We start from the raw sequence: 15441 nt of genomic DNA, 5'->3' as shown, positions 1-15441 counted from the left end.
TCTCATCAGAATTTTTTTAAAAGATAAACAAAACCTACCTTCAAAAAGAATTGGTTTTAGTTGTGTCTAAATTACATTTCTATCTATAACTTCACAGTTTAAACTGAAGTTATCTTTATTTCCCTTTTCTTCTAATCCTGATATAGAATGGGAGTAGAATAGGAAATATGTTTGATGGATTTTCTTAAAATTATCCTTTTCATTCAAAATATGCAAATTTTGATTTTTCCACATTTACTCCTTTCTTTTCTAAGAAAGAAAGAAAGTGAAATTTATGTAAAAGGGGGGGGAAGCTTTTAAAATTATACTATAAGAGAAAAAACACAGTTCTTTACACAAATTTCTAAATAAAAAATATTTTTGTAAATTTTCAAAAAAAATGTAGGGATTCTTTCTCATCAGTTTCTATGTCTTTAAAGTTTAATTCCTGAAGAGACTGTTGTGCAGTGAAAAATATTTAAGTAAAAATTAGCACTTCTTCCTGAACAAAGCTCTGGGAAATGAGTATCACACTTGGATTTTCTAATCCAAAAATGAGTTAAAACTGTCTGAACTCCTTTTAGACCTCCCGATCAACTCTGCACTGAAAGAACAGCTAAATACTATTTCTGGCAGTAATATCTGAAAAAGTGCGGGTATTCAGTGGCGGTGCATGGGGAGCAGAGAGAGAAGGGGTCGGGTGCAGAAAGGCCACTGAGGGCAGGGTGTGGAGGGGATGGGGCTGCACAGAGGTCACTGGGGGCAGGGTGTGAAGAGGAGGGGGCTACACAGACGTCACTGAGTGCAGGCTCTGGAGGGGAGGGGGCTGAAAAGGGGTCAATGAGTGAAGGGTGTGAAGGGGAGGGGGCTGCACAGGTGTCACTGGGGGCAGGTGGTGAAGGGGAGGGGGCTGCACAGGTGTCACTGGGGGCAGAATGCAATGGGGGAGGGGGCTGCACAGGGGTCACTGAGAGCAGAGTGTGAAGGGAAGGGGGTTGCATAGGGATTACAGGGGCAGGGTGTGGAGGGGAGGGGGTTGCATAGGGATTACAGGGGCAGGGTGTGGAGGGGAGGGGGCTGCACAGGGATTACAGGGGCAGGGTGTGGAGCGGAGGGGGCTGCACAGGGATTACAGGGGCAGGGTGTGGGGGGGAGGGGGCTGCATAGGGATTACAGGGGCAGGGTGTGGAGGGGAGGGGGCTGCACAGGGATTACAGGGGCAGGGTGTGGAGGGGAGGGGGCTGCACAGGGATTACAGGGGCAGGGTGTGGGGGGGAGGGGGCTGCATAGGGATTACAGGGGCAGGGTGTGGGGGGGGAAGGGCTGTCACGGAGTCACCAGGGCAATACTCTGGAACTGCTCCCTATGAAGCCAGGCAGGACTCTGGGGCGTCTCCTCTCTGTGATCAGACTGTCTCCGGGGCAAGAAGCTTCCACAGCTTCCACCTTTCTGGGTCTGACCTCGGAGCATTCAGCTTCCCCTGCCCCACCGTGCGCTTCCCGCAGCGAGTCTGCCTCGGCGGGGTCCTGGGGGGGCCAGAGGGCCCTGCCCCCCGACTCCGCAGTCAGACGCGACTCTCAGCCAGCCGGTAAAAAAGAAGGTTTATTAGTTGACAGGAACACAGCATAGAACAGAGTTTGCTATTACAGGAATCAGTGACTTTCAGCCAAGTCCATCTTGGGGGGAGGGGAGCCCATAGCCAGGGCTCTGGTCCTCCCCGTCTGCCCCAAGCCAGTTGACACTGACTCGCTTCCAGTTGCCTGGTCCCTGCCCTGCCCGTTGCTCCTGTCTTACTTCCCAGGTCAGAGTCACCTGGTTGCACCCCTCTCCTGGATTTCAGGTTATGAAGCTGTGGCCATCGCATCCATGCAGGCAGCTGGAGCAGCCTCAGCAAAAGTCACACCCAGCATTAATTTACTGATTTAGTTGGGAATTGGTCCTGCTTTGAGCAGGGGGTTGGACTAGATGATCTCCTGGGGTCCCTTCCAACCCTGGGATTCTATGATTCTATGATTCATGCAAAATAGTAAGACTCACATACAACATAACAAGGGAAAATCCCCATTTCATCACTTCTCTCCCCCGAACTGAGCGGGGTCACTTTAGCCAGTGACCTCGGGAAGTTCAGGCCTCCTTCTCCGGGACAAGCATCAGCTATAACATTTGCATTCCCCTTAACATGGACCACCTCCATCTCATAATCCTGGATGGCAGACTCCACCTCAGGGCTTGACGTTGGTCCCTCTTATCTGATGCAACCATGGCAGGGTGTGTGGTCCAGGTACAATGTGAAGCGCCACTTAAATAGATCCAGCTGCAGGCTTTTAAGAGAGACAGGCAGGCTGAAGGCTCATAGAGGTGTGGCTTCAGAAGGCGCAGGAGCCTACAGATTAACCCTGAGAATGAGTGGATCCCCAGGAAGGGCTGTCACACTGAAGGGTTCCTCCCAGGGACTGTGGGGAGCAGAGAGAGCACAGCCTGTGAGTCTGTGACCACTTGGGAGCAGCGTGGATATGGCCTATAACCACCTCCTTAAGAAGGACACTGTAGAGCTGTGCAGAGAGAGGGCGGTGCATTGGAAAGCTCACTGAGGCTAGGTCTACACTACCCGCCTGAATCGGCGGGTAGAAATCGACCTCTCGGGGATCGATTTATCACGTCCCGTCGGGACGCGACAATCGATCCCCGAATCGATGCTCTTACTCCACCAGCGGAGGTGGGAGTAAGCGCTGTCGACAGGAAGCCGCAGAGGTCGATTTTGCCGCCGTCCCTACAGCGGGGTAAGTCGGCTGCGAAGCGTTGAATTCAGCTACGCTATTCACGTAGCTGAATTTGGGTATCTTAAATCGACCCCCCCCCCTGTAGTGTAGATGTAGCCTAAGGCACAGCTGATTGCTCAGTTGGAAGAGGAGGATCGCTCTAAGGAGCTGGTTCCTGACCCAGCTGGGGGCATGAGAGAGGCTGGGAGCAACCTGGCAATCTGGAGACCCGTGTCCCCGACCAGCCAGGGGTCTCCACCGGGTTCCCCGTCGGTGGATCTGAGATGGAGGGAATTGCAGCGCCGATTGAAGGAGTGAGAGGACCATGAAAGGCAGGGAAGGCATGAAGCAGAACAGCAGGAGAGACAGAGGTAGCATGAAATGGCGATGGCCGAGTTGAGAGGCAGAAGGACCCACCGAGGGGTGAGTGGGGATGGACCCCGGGGTGCCAATTCAGCAGGGAACCTCGACACTAAATTGCTGCCCCAGGTTAAGGGGGGGGGAGCTATAGATGCCTGTCTCACGGCCTTTGGGAAGGCTGGCAATTGGAACCAGGCTGGCCCTGTGGAAAGGCTCCAGCATATAGCCCTCTTCCTGTGTCCCAAGGCCATAGAGCTGTTAAACCAGATGGGTGGGGTGGCCGACTGGCTCTAAATCCCAGCCCCAGCATATATGTCTGTCTGGAGTCTCCTGGGCTCAGGACCCTCAGACCCCCAGTGGGAGTGGAAGGTGGTGGTCAATGGGGAGACATTCCTGGGATGGCGAGATCCAGGGACAGAGAGAACTGTTGTCAGGCCCCGTGTGGTGCAGCCTCATGAGATGCTAAGGGGCTGTGTGACCTGGGTGAAGGTCCCAGGGATGAAGCCACTCACCCTGCCTATGACACAGGAGGGGATGGGCTGGCTGGTAGTTGGGGTTCTCCAAGCTTTCGGCTGTGAAGTCCTGTTCGGGGATGACTGTGTCTCTTTGGGACAGGATACAGGCCCTGCTCCTGTAAGGGCCGAGGATTTGAATTTGAATCGAGGGAACCAATTGGCTGAGACTGAAGCAGTCAGTGAAAATGCAAATGATCTGGCTGGCTGGCAGGAGGAGCCGCTGGGCTCAGGACACCTGCCTGTCTGTAACCAGAGCCCTTGAGCTGAGTGGGACAGAGAGATGCCCCTCCCCACCCCCACACACGAGGGAAGCTCAATGCCATCACCATATCTGGTGCCTGCTCATACCTAGGCCTGATGAGATCCTAGATAAGTTGGGGGTGGGAGACTCAGTACCTCATGACCAGGGATTTCACCAAAGGCTACTGGCAGGTGTCTTTAGATCCAGATGCCAGGTTGAAACCTGCTTTTGTCACCCCTTTGGGGCTGTACAAGTCCCTGGTCCTACCTTTCAGCCTCAAGGAGGCACCAGTCACCTGCCAGCACCAGGTGAATCAGTTACTGAGGTGGATGGAGAATTTTACCCTACCGTACATGGATTATATTGGTGTCATTAGCCAGACCTGGGAGGACCATGTGTCCCAGGTGAAGACGGGTCTGAGTCACCTCCAGGATGCAGGGCTGACTGCAAAAGTTGGGACGTGCAAGGTGGGGATGGCAGAGGTGTCGTACCTGGGCCACAAGGTGGGAAATGGATGATTAAAACCAGAGCTGGCCAAGGTGGGGGCGATCAGAGACTGGCTGCTCCCCAGACTAAGAAACAGGCCCAGGCCTTTATTGGGGTGGCGGGACACAACCAGAGGTTTGTGCCCCACTTTAGCTCTGTGTCAGTTCCCATCACTGAGCTATGCAGGAAGGGGAAGCCAGACAAGCTGGTCTGGACCGGGCAGTGCCAGAGGGCTCTCTGCACGCTGAAGGAGGATCTGGTCAAGGACCCAGTGTTGGGAAACCCAGACTTTGACAAGCCCTTTATGGTGTTCACCGATGCCCCAGACACAGGGCTGTGCGCGGTGGTGACGCAGGCCAATGCAAAGGGAGAGAAACACCCCGTCATGTACCTGAGGAGGAAGCTGCTGCCCCGGGAGCAGGGCTCTGCGGCCGTAGAGAAGGAATGCCTGGCCATGGTGTGGGCTCTTAAAAGGCTGCAGCCGGATCTATTTGGGCAGCGCTTCACTGTGTACCTGGACCACTCGCCCTGCCGTGGCTGCACCCGATGAGGGGGCCAAAGCCAAGCTCCTGAGGTGGAGTCTGTCTCCCAGGATTAGGAGATGGAGGTGGTCCACATTAAGTGGTGGGCAAATGTTATGGCTGATGCTTTGTCCCAGAGAAGGGGGCCTGAACTTCCCCAGGTCACCAGCTGAAGTGACCCCGCTCAGTTCAGTCTCGAAGGAGGGTGAGATGGGACAAAGTGGGGATTTCCCCTTGTTATATTGTATGTGATCCTATGTGAATCTTACTGTATTGCATGAATGCTGTGTGTGCCTCAGTTTACCTTGTATTGCACCAATGTCTAGGTGGTGGGAATAAGGGAATGAGACTTATGCCGAGGCTGCCCCAGCTGTCTGCATGCATGCTATGGCCGCCCCTTCATAACCTGAGACCCAGGAGGGGGATGGGACCAGGGATACGAGGGGGAGTGGGCTGCACAGGGGTCACTGAGGGCAGGGTGTAAAGGGGTGGGGCTGCACAAGGGTCACTGATGTGAAGGTGTGAGGGGGATGCACAGGGGTCACTGAGGGCAGAGTGTGGATGGGAATGGGCTGGGCAGGGGTCATTGGGGCAGGGCATGAAGGGGAGGGGCTGCACAGGGGTCATTGAGGGCAGGGTGTGATGGGGAGGGGGCCGCACAGGGATCTCTCAGGGCAGGGGTGAAAGGAAGGACGCTGAGTCGTGGTCACAGGTGACAAATCTGAAGACTCTGCCCAGCAGCCCAGCGACGGTCCATAGCAGCTTGCGGCATACGGGCCCTTGGCAGGGAATCGCTAAGGGCAAGGATTGAAGAGCCAGCTGTCATCCTGCCATGAGTTCCAGCACTCCATTTGTGGGGGTGCTTGTGATTAACTGCTCCCTAGTTCCGTTGACTGAAGGGTGAGTTCACAGCTGTCATTCTCAGGACCTCTCCGTTTCATGGTTCAAGGCAGCAAAAGGAAACTAGGGTAAAGGGCTACAACTTGGAACCCCATGGTGCAATGACCCCAGATGTGGGTCACTAATGCTGCCCTATCCCACCATGAGGCACACCAAACTTGAAAACTATCCGAGTGACCATGTGGATTTTAGAGCACTTACAAGAGTTAAGCTTTAAATCACATAACATGGCTGGAATGGAAAGCCGGGCCCTTTCTCTGTCTCGGTGTGTACGGACTGTTCACAGTGAACCTTTCCTTAAATATAGTGAGGGATTCGAAGCATGAGGGAATAAACTGAGCAGATGGAGACCTTTCTGACCCGTATCACATTAATGATTTGTGCACAAAAACAGCCCTAGAAACTTTTTCTCTCTGCAACCCCCTCAATCAAATGACTTTTTGGAGAAATTGCTTTTTCCCCCAGGACTTTTATCTCTGTAACTCTTAGCTCAAATGACCCTAAATTTGGGTCACTAACCCTACCTTGAACCCAGCTAAAGAGCATCAAATTTCAAAGAAATTTGCCTAAGCATGTCAATATTAGTGTTCTTCGAAAGGTCAACTTTTAAACTGTGTCACAAGCAACTTTGATTATACTGGTGCTGCTGCGCCCCCATATTAATCAGTTCATTTACCAGCTGGGTACACATCTCACAGGTTTCTGCCTATTAACCATCATCTTGGAATATTAAAACAGGATTTGGGTGTTAAACCATGAGAACTCAGATGGAGGAATAAACATCACACTAAGTTTCACACTTCAGATGTTCAGCTCATGTAAACTGGCCCAGCTCCACAGCACTATGCCAATTTACACCATCTGGGGATCTGGGCGTTTATGTTTGTTGAGCCTCTCTGCCATACCTGCAACCAGTATGAACTAAACATCTTAAAATGTCATGCAGCATTGCACCTGCAGCCTAATGCGCCTTCAGGGTTGTTTGAGGTAAGGAAATAATGCAATTGCTGAGAAAGCAAGCAAGAGAAGTTGGATCATTCATCCCAATACGAACTGAAGCTCAGATAGAGAAAATCTTAGCAGCACTGAATTCCTCTGAAGTTCTGCCCTGGTGGGAATTAATCACAGCATAACCTTTAAAAGTTACATTCTTGTAATTAATCCCACGGGACAAAGAACTAAGAATGAATAAACAGGTCAGGTACTCGTGACTCATCGGTTTAAACTCACAGGCAAAGAATTTAAAACTGTATTTAATTGATTTAAAACTGTGTAATGGGCCAGTTTCCCAGTTGGAGTAAATCAGCCATTGCTCCATTAGAATCAAAGGGCCAGATCCCGAGATGGTGAAAATAGCCGTAGCTACTACGAAGACAGTGGAACTTTGTCAATACACCAGCTGAGGATCTGGTCCTTAGTTTTTAGTGTGTGCCTCTGGGTTCCTCTTAATAACCCAATTCAACCAGCCAGGGCAGGCTGAGCTGTGGGCTCCTCTGATGGCTGCATCCCAAGAGCTGTTGATGCAATGCAAGGGAACGACATGTCTGCTCTGGCCGTGGCAATGTTGTGGCGTTAATGAAGGAACAGGCTATTCCAGGACAGCTGTGTTTCTGGTGCCGCTGGGCTCTGAGCTATTCCAGGTCACATGATGCTACAGTAAATATATTTTTTTATTCTGCCAACCCCTCGGGGCACCCTTTGTGCCTCAGCCCTCCCATGTTTTTAGCCAAGGGTCCTTCCAGGGATGCTACCACTGTGTGAGATCCAGGGCAGGTGCTGTTCCCCTCTCGGGGATTGGGCTCAGCTAGGGCCCGTTGTCAGGGTGGTTTGCTCCAGAGCTGAGAGCAGAGCTGGGTTCACAGCCCTGGAGACCATATTCAGACATTTAGCCCCAGAGCAGGGACATCCTGCGCTGTGACCATCTCTGGAGCCTGCACAAGCTGGGGTCAGCTCTAGAGATAGGAGGGGCTTTCAGTCCCTCATCCTATTTAGTTCATCACGTCTCGGCCAGGAGGGGAGCAGGGAGCATCCATCTGTGGAGTGGATCCCTGTCTGCTGGGAACTGCAGAGAGACCCAGCAACTCCAGTGGAGGACACGGAAAGGGCTGTGGGCTAATACAGTGATGGGGGCATGAGAGACAGACAGATCAATAATGACAAAATAATCACAACCCTGGAGGATCAAATGCTTCGCTAGCTGTGAGAAATTCCACAAAAATCTGCATCGTAAGTTTGCTTTTTCACTGAATATGTTGGTGTATTAATACACAGGGCAGATTTAAGAACATAAATACGCATGACAGTCGGAATTCTTGAAGACTTTTACTATCAATTTAATCTGGCACCAGCCACACTTATTTATTTGTAAATTTTTCTAGCAGCAAAAATAGACTTTTCATCGAAATTGGGAAAACCCAAACATTTTTTGTCATTCTGGGAAGTGAGAACAAGGCAATTTTAGGTAAGAGCTGTTGAAAACTGAAGAGTTTTAGCCTCTGCTATCCTTGAAAAACAAAATACATATGGAGGATAGCAGAGATTTTCCATGAACGTGTGTTCAATTGAAAACCCAATTTTCCTTTGAGATAATTAAAGCCAAAAAAGTCTGATTGTCCTTAATTGGAAACTTAGATTTGTGCTAGGATGCGGAAAATTAATAATTTCAATTCATATTAAAATTTCACCCCCAAGTCCCTCTGTTTCATCCTCTATTATTTCTGTTACAAAGGGATAGTTGCAGGATGGTTAATCTGAGTGAGAAGCGAAGTTGACACCAGAATATATTTTAAACATACTAACAACTTGAAGCGAAAACACAGAGTCAAAGCTCCCAGCCAAAACCTTTCCATCTTGACCATGCCCTAGGACATCGCCACTGTAGTCTCTGTCCCACACTGCAGCCAGCTAAGGGGCAATGCTGCCAAGACGTGCTCAGAACATACGCATAGTAAGACACTGGCCATCCACCCCACATCTCCCAGTCCTAGAAGACAAGCCAGAGAAAGGGGTTTTGGGAATCAGTGGTACAGGGAGGAGAAGTGACTGGCCCAAGGTCACACAGCAGGTCAGTGCCATAAACAAAAACAGAACCCAAGTCTCCTGCCTGTACAGACATAAAGTCACAGAGGGAAAGGATACAGCACAATAATGGAGGGATGCTACTAGTCCGTCATCACCCAGAGATGGAAATGCAGTGGGATTTGGTGTCTTAAATAATAAGAACATAAGAACAGCCGCACTGGCTCAGACCAATGGTCCATCTAGCCCAGTTTCCTGTCCGTGACAGTGGCTGGTGCCTGAAGCTTCAGAGGGAATGAACAGATCAGGGCAATTATCAAATGGTCCATCCCCTGTCGCCCATCCCCAGCTTCTGGCAAACAGAGGTTTAGGGACACCCAAAGCATGGGGCTGCATCCTGACCATCTTGGCTCTTAGCCATTGATTGACCTATCCTTCATGGACTTGTCTCATTCTTTTTTTAACCCAGTTATACTTTCAGCCCTCACAAAATCCCCTGGCAATGAGTTCAACAAGTTGATTGTCTGGTATGTGAAGAAATTCTTCCTTCTGTTTGTTTTAAACCTACTGCCTATTTATTTCATTGGGTGATGCCTGGTCCTTCTGTTCTGTGAAGGGGTAAATACCACTTTCCTATTCACTCTTTCCAGAATATGCATGATTTTATAGACATTTATCATATTCCCCCTTAGTCATCTTTTTTCTAAGTTAAACAATACCAGTCTCTTTATATCTCCTCATATGGAAGCTGTTCCATGCCCCTAAGCATTTTTGTTGCTCTTCTGTAATTATATATATAATATATCTTTTTTTTTTTTTTTTTTAGTTGAGGCAACCACAACTACACATACCGGTAGTATTCAAGGTATGGGCGTACCATGGATTTATATGCTGGTATTATATTTTCAGCTTTATTATCTATCCCTTTTCTAATGGTTCTTAACATCTTGTTCACTTTTTTCACTGCTACTGAACATCGAGCAGATGTTTTCAGTGAATGAACCACAGTGACTGCAAGATCTTTCTTGAGTAGTAATAGCTAAATTAGACACCATCATTTTGTATGTTTAGTTAGGATTATGTTTTCCAATGTGCATTACTATGCATTTATCAATATTGAATTCCATCTGCCATTTGATTGCCCATTCACCCAGTTTTGTGAGATCCCTTTGTAGCTCTTCGCAGTGTGCTTTGGACGTAACAATCCTGAGTAATTTTGTATTCTGTGCAAATTTTACCACCTTATTGTTCACTCCATTTATGAATATGTTGAACAGCACAGGTCTCAGGGAAGATCCTTGTGGAGCACAGCTATTTACCTCTCTCCATTGTGAATACTGAATATTTATTCCTACCCTTTGTTCCCTATCTTTTAGCAAGTTACTAATTCATGAGAGGACCTTCCCTCTTATCCCATGACTGCTAACTTCATTGAAGAGCTGTTAGTGTGGGACTTTGTCGAAAGCTTCCTGAAAGTCCAAGTACGTTATATTAACTGGATCACATTAGCTTAGCTACCCTGCAGTCATCTGGTCCAGAGGCTGATTTAAGTGTTGGTTTATTTACCACATTTAGTAGTTTTTGCGATTTCATATTTCATTTCCTTCAGAACTCTTCGGTGACTACAGTCTGGACCTGGAGACTTATTACTGTTTAATTTATCAATTTGTTTCAAAATCTCCTCTACTGACACCTCAATCTGGGACAGTTCCTCAGATTTGTCACCTAAAAAGAATGGCTCTTGTGTGGGAATCTCCCTCACATCCTCTGCAGCAAAGACTGATGCGAATAATTCACTTAGCTTCTCTGCAACGGCCTTGTCTTCCCTGAGAGCTCCTTTTGCACCTTGACCAAACAGCGGCCCCACTCATTGTTTGGCAAACTTCCTGCTTCCAAAATACTTAAGAAAAATTGCTTAACTTTTGTGTCTTTTGTTAGTTGCTTTTCGCATTCTTTTCTGGCCTGCCTAATTATACTTTTACACTTCTCTTGCCACAAATCAATGTGTAAATCAGTATTTGGCCATTTACATGGTCTGGGGGTGGAATCATTACAGAAAAGCTGCCACGTAGGAGGCTGGGTGAGTCAATGTTAAACGTCTCTGGAAAGTGGGAATCACTATTTCAGCATTGCTATCAGTATTAGCCATGTTAGTATTAACATTTCATGCCCAAATTTAGAGCCTTCTGTTTCTCACAATCGGGTACCATATGGGCTATTAATGTTGGATGTAGTTGTACTTTGTTCCAGCCTTCATACCGCATTGGCCAGATCCTCAGATGGTGTAAACTGATCCATCACCCTTAGCTTTAAAGGCGATAATCCAGTATTCACCGATGTGACAATGCATCTCACTAGTGCTCTGACTCACAGGGGTAAGGAGCACTCTCAACTTCGAGTCTGTGGAAGTGACAAGAACTGTGCATCTTTGACATGCCCATCATGAGATATTACGGAGAGAGAATTAGGTCATTTTCTCTGTCACCCTAATCTTGCCCATTGCCCTTGTCCTTCCATCCACAGGCAGGACACAACGAATGGAGATGGAAATGTCCAACCGAACCACCATGACCGAGTTCCTTCTCCTGGGATTCTCTGACGTTCGGGAGCTGCAGATTTTGCACTTTGTGGTGTTTCTGGTGATTTACCTGGCAGCCTTGTTGGGGAATCTTCTCATCGTCATAGTTGTTACCTTTGACCACCACCTTCACACCCCAATGTACTTCTTCCTGATGAATTTGTCCATTCTAGACATCGGCTCCATTTCTGTGCCAGTCCCCAAATCCATGGCCAACTCCCTCATGAACACCAGGTCAATTTCTTATTCTGGATGTGTCACACAAGTCTTTTTCTTTATATTCTTTGCTGTAACCGAGTACTCCATACTTACCGTCATGGCATACGACCGATACGTCGCCATCTGCCAACCACTGCACTATGAGAGAGTGATGAACAGGAGAGCTTGTGTCCAAATGGCAGCCAGTGCTTGGATAAGTGTTTTTGTCTACACTGCAGTGCACACCGGGAACACGTTTGCACTATCCTTCTGTGGAGGCAACATGGTGGATCAGTTTTTCTGTGAAATCCCCCAGCTCCTCAAGCTCGCCTGCTCTGACTCATACCTCCATGAAACGGCGGTTATTATCTTTAGTGTTTGCTTAGCCTTCAGCTGCTTTGTTTTTATAGTTGTGTCGTATGTTCAGATCTTCACCACAGTGCTGAGAATCCCCTCTGAGCAGGGCCGGCATAAAGCTCTCTCCACCTGCCTCCCTCACCTCACTGTGGTCTCCTTGTTCTTTTTCACTATAGTCTTTGCCTACCTGAAACCTACCTCCAGCTCAACATCAGGACTAGATCTCATGGTGCCTGTTCTCTATTCTGTGGTGCCTCCAATGATGAATCCAATCATCTACAGCATGAGGAACAAGGAGATCAAAGCTGGCCTGAGGAAACTCATGGCGGGGAGGTTATTCACCAAAAATGAACTGTCCATCTTTCATCTTTGATCGTGATTTCTTTCTGTGTTTCTTTTTAAATATAATAAAATGAAAACATTATTGTCTCCTTGAAAACATGTTTTGAAATCTGCTTATGCAGAAAGGGGCATTTACACTGGTAAAAATGCAGAGTCAAGACAATGGACTTACTATCTATTTACAACTATATAAATAAGATCAGAATCTATCCATCTATCCTGTATTGCCACCCACCATCACACCATCTCAGCACCTTCCACCTACAATGAATAGCCATAATCAAGTTCCGAATGGACTTGATGAGGTCTCTGACCCTTTTCCTTTTGGGAGTATAAATGCTGCTTTGGATACCATGGCTTTTGGTGAATTGTTTGCTTGTGTGACAGAGTGTGGTGTTATGGTGTCATGTTGTGAATTTTGTTGTAGTATATGTGGAAATATTGTCACGGTAACAGGACAAGTCTGACCTGGCTCAATGGCAGCCTATTGTGCTGCATTCCAGTCAGCTGCCCTGCCTGGGAGAGGTCTTTGACACCTCATTGAAGGACCATCATTGAGAGCCCCCATCAATGCTAGTCTGTGGCCATTGATCTTTATTGTGTCTCCGCTACTTGCCCACTCCCAGGGAAAATGATTTTTCTATACAGGGAGCCCACAGGCATGGAAGTGGGAGATGGAACTTCACAGTTTGAACCCATGGCCAAGAGACTGGGGCCTTCTTAGCAGTGTGATGCCCCTGTTGTGGTTGCATGGAGCCATCCATGGCCACGTGTAATAAAGACTTTCAGAAGCAATATGGCTGTGGGACTCTGCCAAGTTTGAAACATGGATGAACCCTGGACTCACAGATCAGTCCGGGGGAGGGGGATTCTCAGAACTGTCTTGTTTTACAGATCTGTGTCTGTCAAGGGCTTACAGCATAAAGTTTCCCTTTGCTACACCCATGTTCCTTGCCTTCCTGCCCTGTTCTTCTTAAAGAGGTTTAGTTAGAAGCCAAAAGGGACCACAGGCTAGGTGAAGCTCTGGTGGAGTGTGTGAGTGATTGGGGGCTTGGGAGAACTCAGACACTGGTTTTGAACTCTAAGGCAGCTGGACAATGGCCTCCCACAGTCAATGGAAGGGGATCAGAGTGTTCCCTAGAGCCCCAGAGCTAGAAACACTGGTGAGACTCTACCCAGATGCAGTTGCCTTGGAAGTACGTGGCTCCCATTGATTGGGCCCTCTTGCAAGAGACAGGTGACTGGACAGCTGGATAAGGGCCACGTTCTAACACCTTCCTTATCTGCCTTTTGTATTGTTTTATTGATCGGTTGGTCAATTTGGTTTTGTTCTTTTATTCTTTTGGGGGAGGAGAGGGAAATGATTGTTACATGGGGTGTCAATATTTGGTCTTGTGGTTGGGAAGCCAATGTGTCAGCTCTTTGATATTTCTATTTCCTGAGCAAGCTGAAGGTTTGCTTTCCACAATGACCAAGACATGGGAAGGAGCCTCTGTAGCTTTGTGCATGGCTGTTTTCCTACTGAAAGGATTATTTGAATGGTGCTGGGATTGTATTGTATTAGTAATGACATGTTAGGGGCCTTGCCCCTTGGATAAGTGCCTAATTTATTCATTTAGATGGGAAAAAATGGGCTGAAGGTGTTAACATAACCCAGTCACTGTCCAACACTAAACAGTGTTAAACAAGTTCCAGAGCTTGGTGTCCAGAGACCACAGCCTGCTTCTCACTATGGCAAACACACCACTAAAAATCCGGTTAACCTTTTATTAAATATCCAGACAGGAAAAGAAACCACTCACAGTATTTGAAATGTAAAGTATTAAGTCAGGCTTTCATTTTATCCACACCCCTTGTTCCTTTCCCTTTAGCTGGAGGCAGTTTTTAAAAGGAACCCCCCCCCCCTCCCCCCGCAGCTATCTGGCAGTCCCTTAGAGGTATCAGAGGGCTTGTTTTCACTATGGGGAGATCGACACAGGGATTGATTTAGTGGATCTAGTGCAGACCTACCCCAGTCCTCCACCTCTCTGAGAAGAGTAAGGGAAGTCAACCAGAGAGCATTTCCTGTTGATGTAGCGCAGTTAAGAAACCAGGGTAAGTTGACTTACGTTATTCATGTAGCTGGAGTAGAGTAACTTAAGTCAAATTACCCCGGTAGTGAAGACAAGTTCAGGGATGGTAATAACAATGCTTTTGAGGAAAAGAGAAGAAGTTGGGCTGGAGCTCTCATTGTTGCTGTTGCTGTTACTGTCCCGTCTTAGAAGCAAAAGCCTCCGAGTTTGTCAGTCCCTTCAATGGTATCAAAGATGGAAATAACTGTGATCCCAGGTGGTGGCTGGGATTCAGCTGGAGCCGGTAGGGGTGGCGATGTCCTCTGGGCCCTTCTCTGTTGCCCAGGGTCAGGATGACGAAGGCCTGGGGTCCCAGGAGACAGTAGGCGTGGCAGCCATGATGGTGAATCCGGAATCCTCCATCTGTTCTTCTTTTTGTTCTTTCTGTACTTTCCTCACAACATTCTTTCTTTCATTTAGGGCCCAGAAAGGGAGTGATGGTACAATAGTCCATTCCCCCATTATTTTCTCCTCAAATAAGTCTTAATATCCAGCATACCAATTTTGGATCATTAACTTTCTTAGTGAACGGAAGGTTTATTTTCAAAGATAATTGGAGTTAATTCCTATATACAATGTTTTACTATTTCTATCTTCACATGTTAAACTTCAATTCTCTTTGGCTGTCATTCCTCCCAATTCTGATGTAAAAGTGTGTTTGTAAACAGAGATGCGCAATCTTTGTTATGATGAAAAAAGTTGCTTTTTATTGAAATAAATAAAGTGAAATAAAGTGAAAATTTTATCAGACATTTTCCAGAGTTTTGTGAGGATAAAAATAAAAAGTTGAAAATTAAATTAATTTACTCTTTGGGTTTTGCTTTTCTTCCACTTTTTCTCCTCCCCTCCTTCATTTTTCCTTAGAAAAAGAGAAGAATGTAAAAATAGAGAAAATGGGGACAGAAGTAGTAAAAAAAATATCTTCTGTAAAAAATGTTTTTTTTGGGGGAGTAAGTTTCAAAACCTTTGAAATGAAAATGTTTTTGAAATTGTTCTGTAGATTCGTGAAATATTTTGTTTTTCCCAATCAGCTTTATATTGATAACTTTTTAAAAAGTTACATTAGTTAGCACCTG

At 47.4% G+C, this 15441-nt stretch overlaps 1 protein-coding gene across 1 annotated transcript; it reads left to right on the top strand.

The window, feature by feature from the left end:
• Nucleotides 1-11322: 11322 nt before the first annotated feature.
• On the top strand, nucleotides 11323-12285 carry LOC112061379 (olfactory receptor 14A16-like). Its single transcript, XM_024114374.3, has one exon. The coding sequence runs from the start codon at nucleotides 11323-11325 to the stop codon at nucleotides 12283-12285; it is 963 nt and encodes a 320-aa protein (XP_023970142.2).
• The last annotated feature ends 3156 nt before the right edge of the window (nucleotides 12286-15441 follow it).

Source organism: Chrysemys picta, chromosome 13 (assembly GCF_011386835.1).
Source record: "Chrysemys picta bellii isolate R12L10 chromosome 13, ASM1138683v2, whole genome shotgun sequence".
Lineage (NCBI taxonomy): Eukaryota > Metazoa > Chordata > Testudines > Emydidae > Chrysemys > Chrysemys picta.
This window is presented reverse-complemented; position numbering and strand designations above follow the sequence as displayed.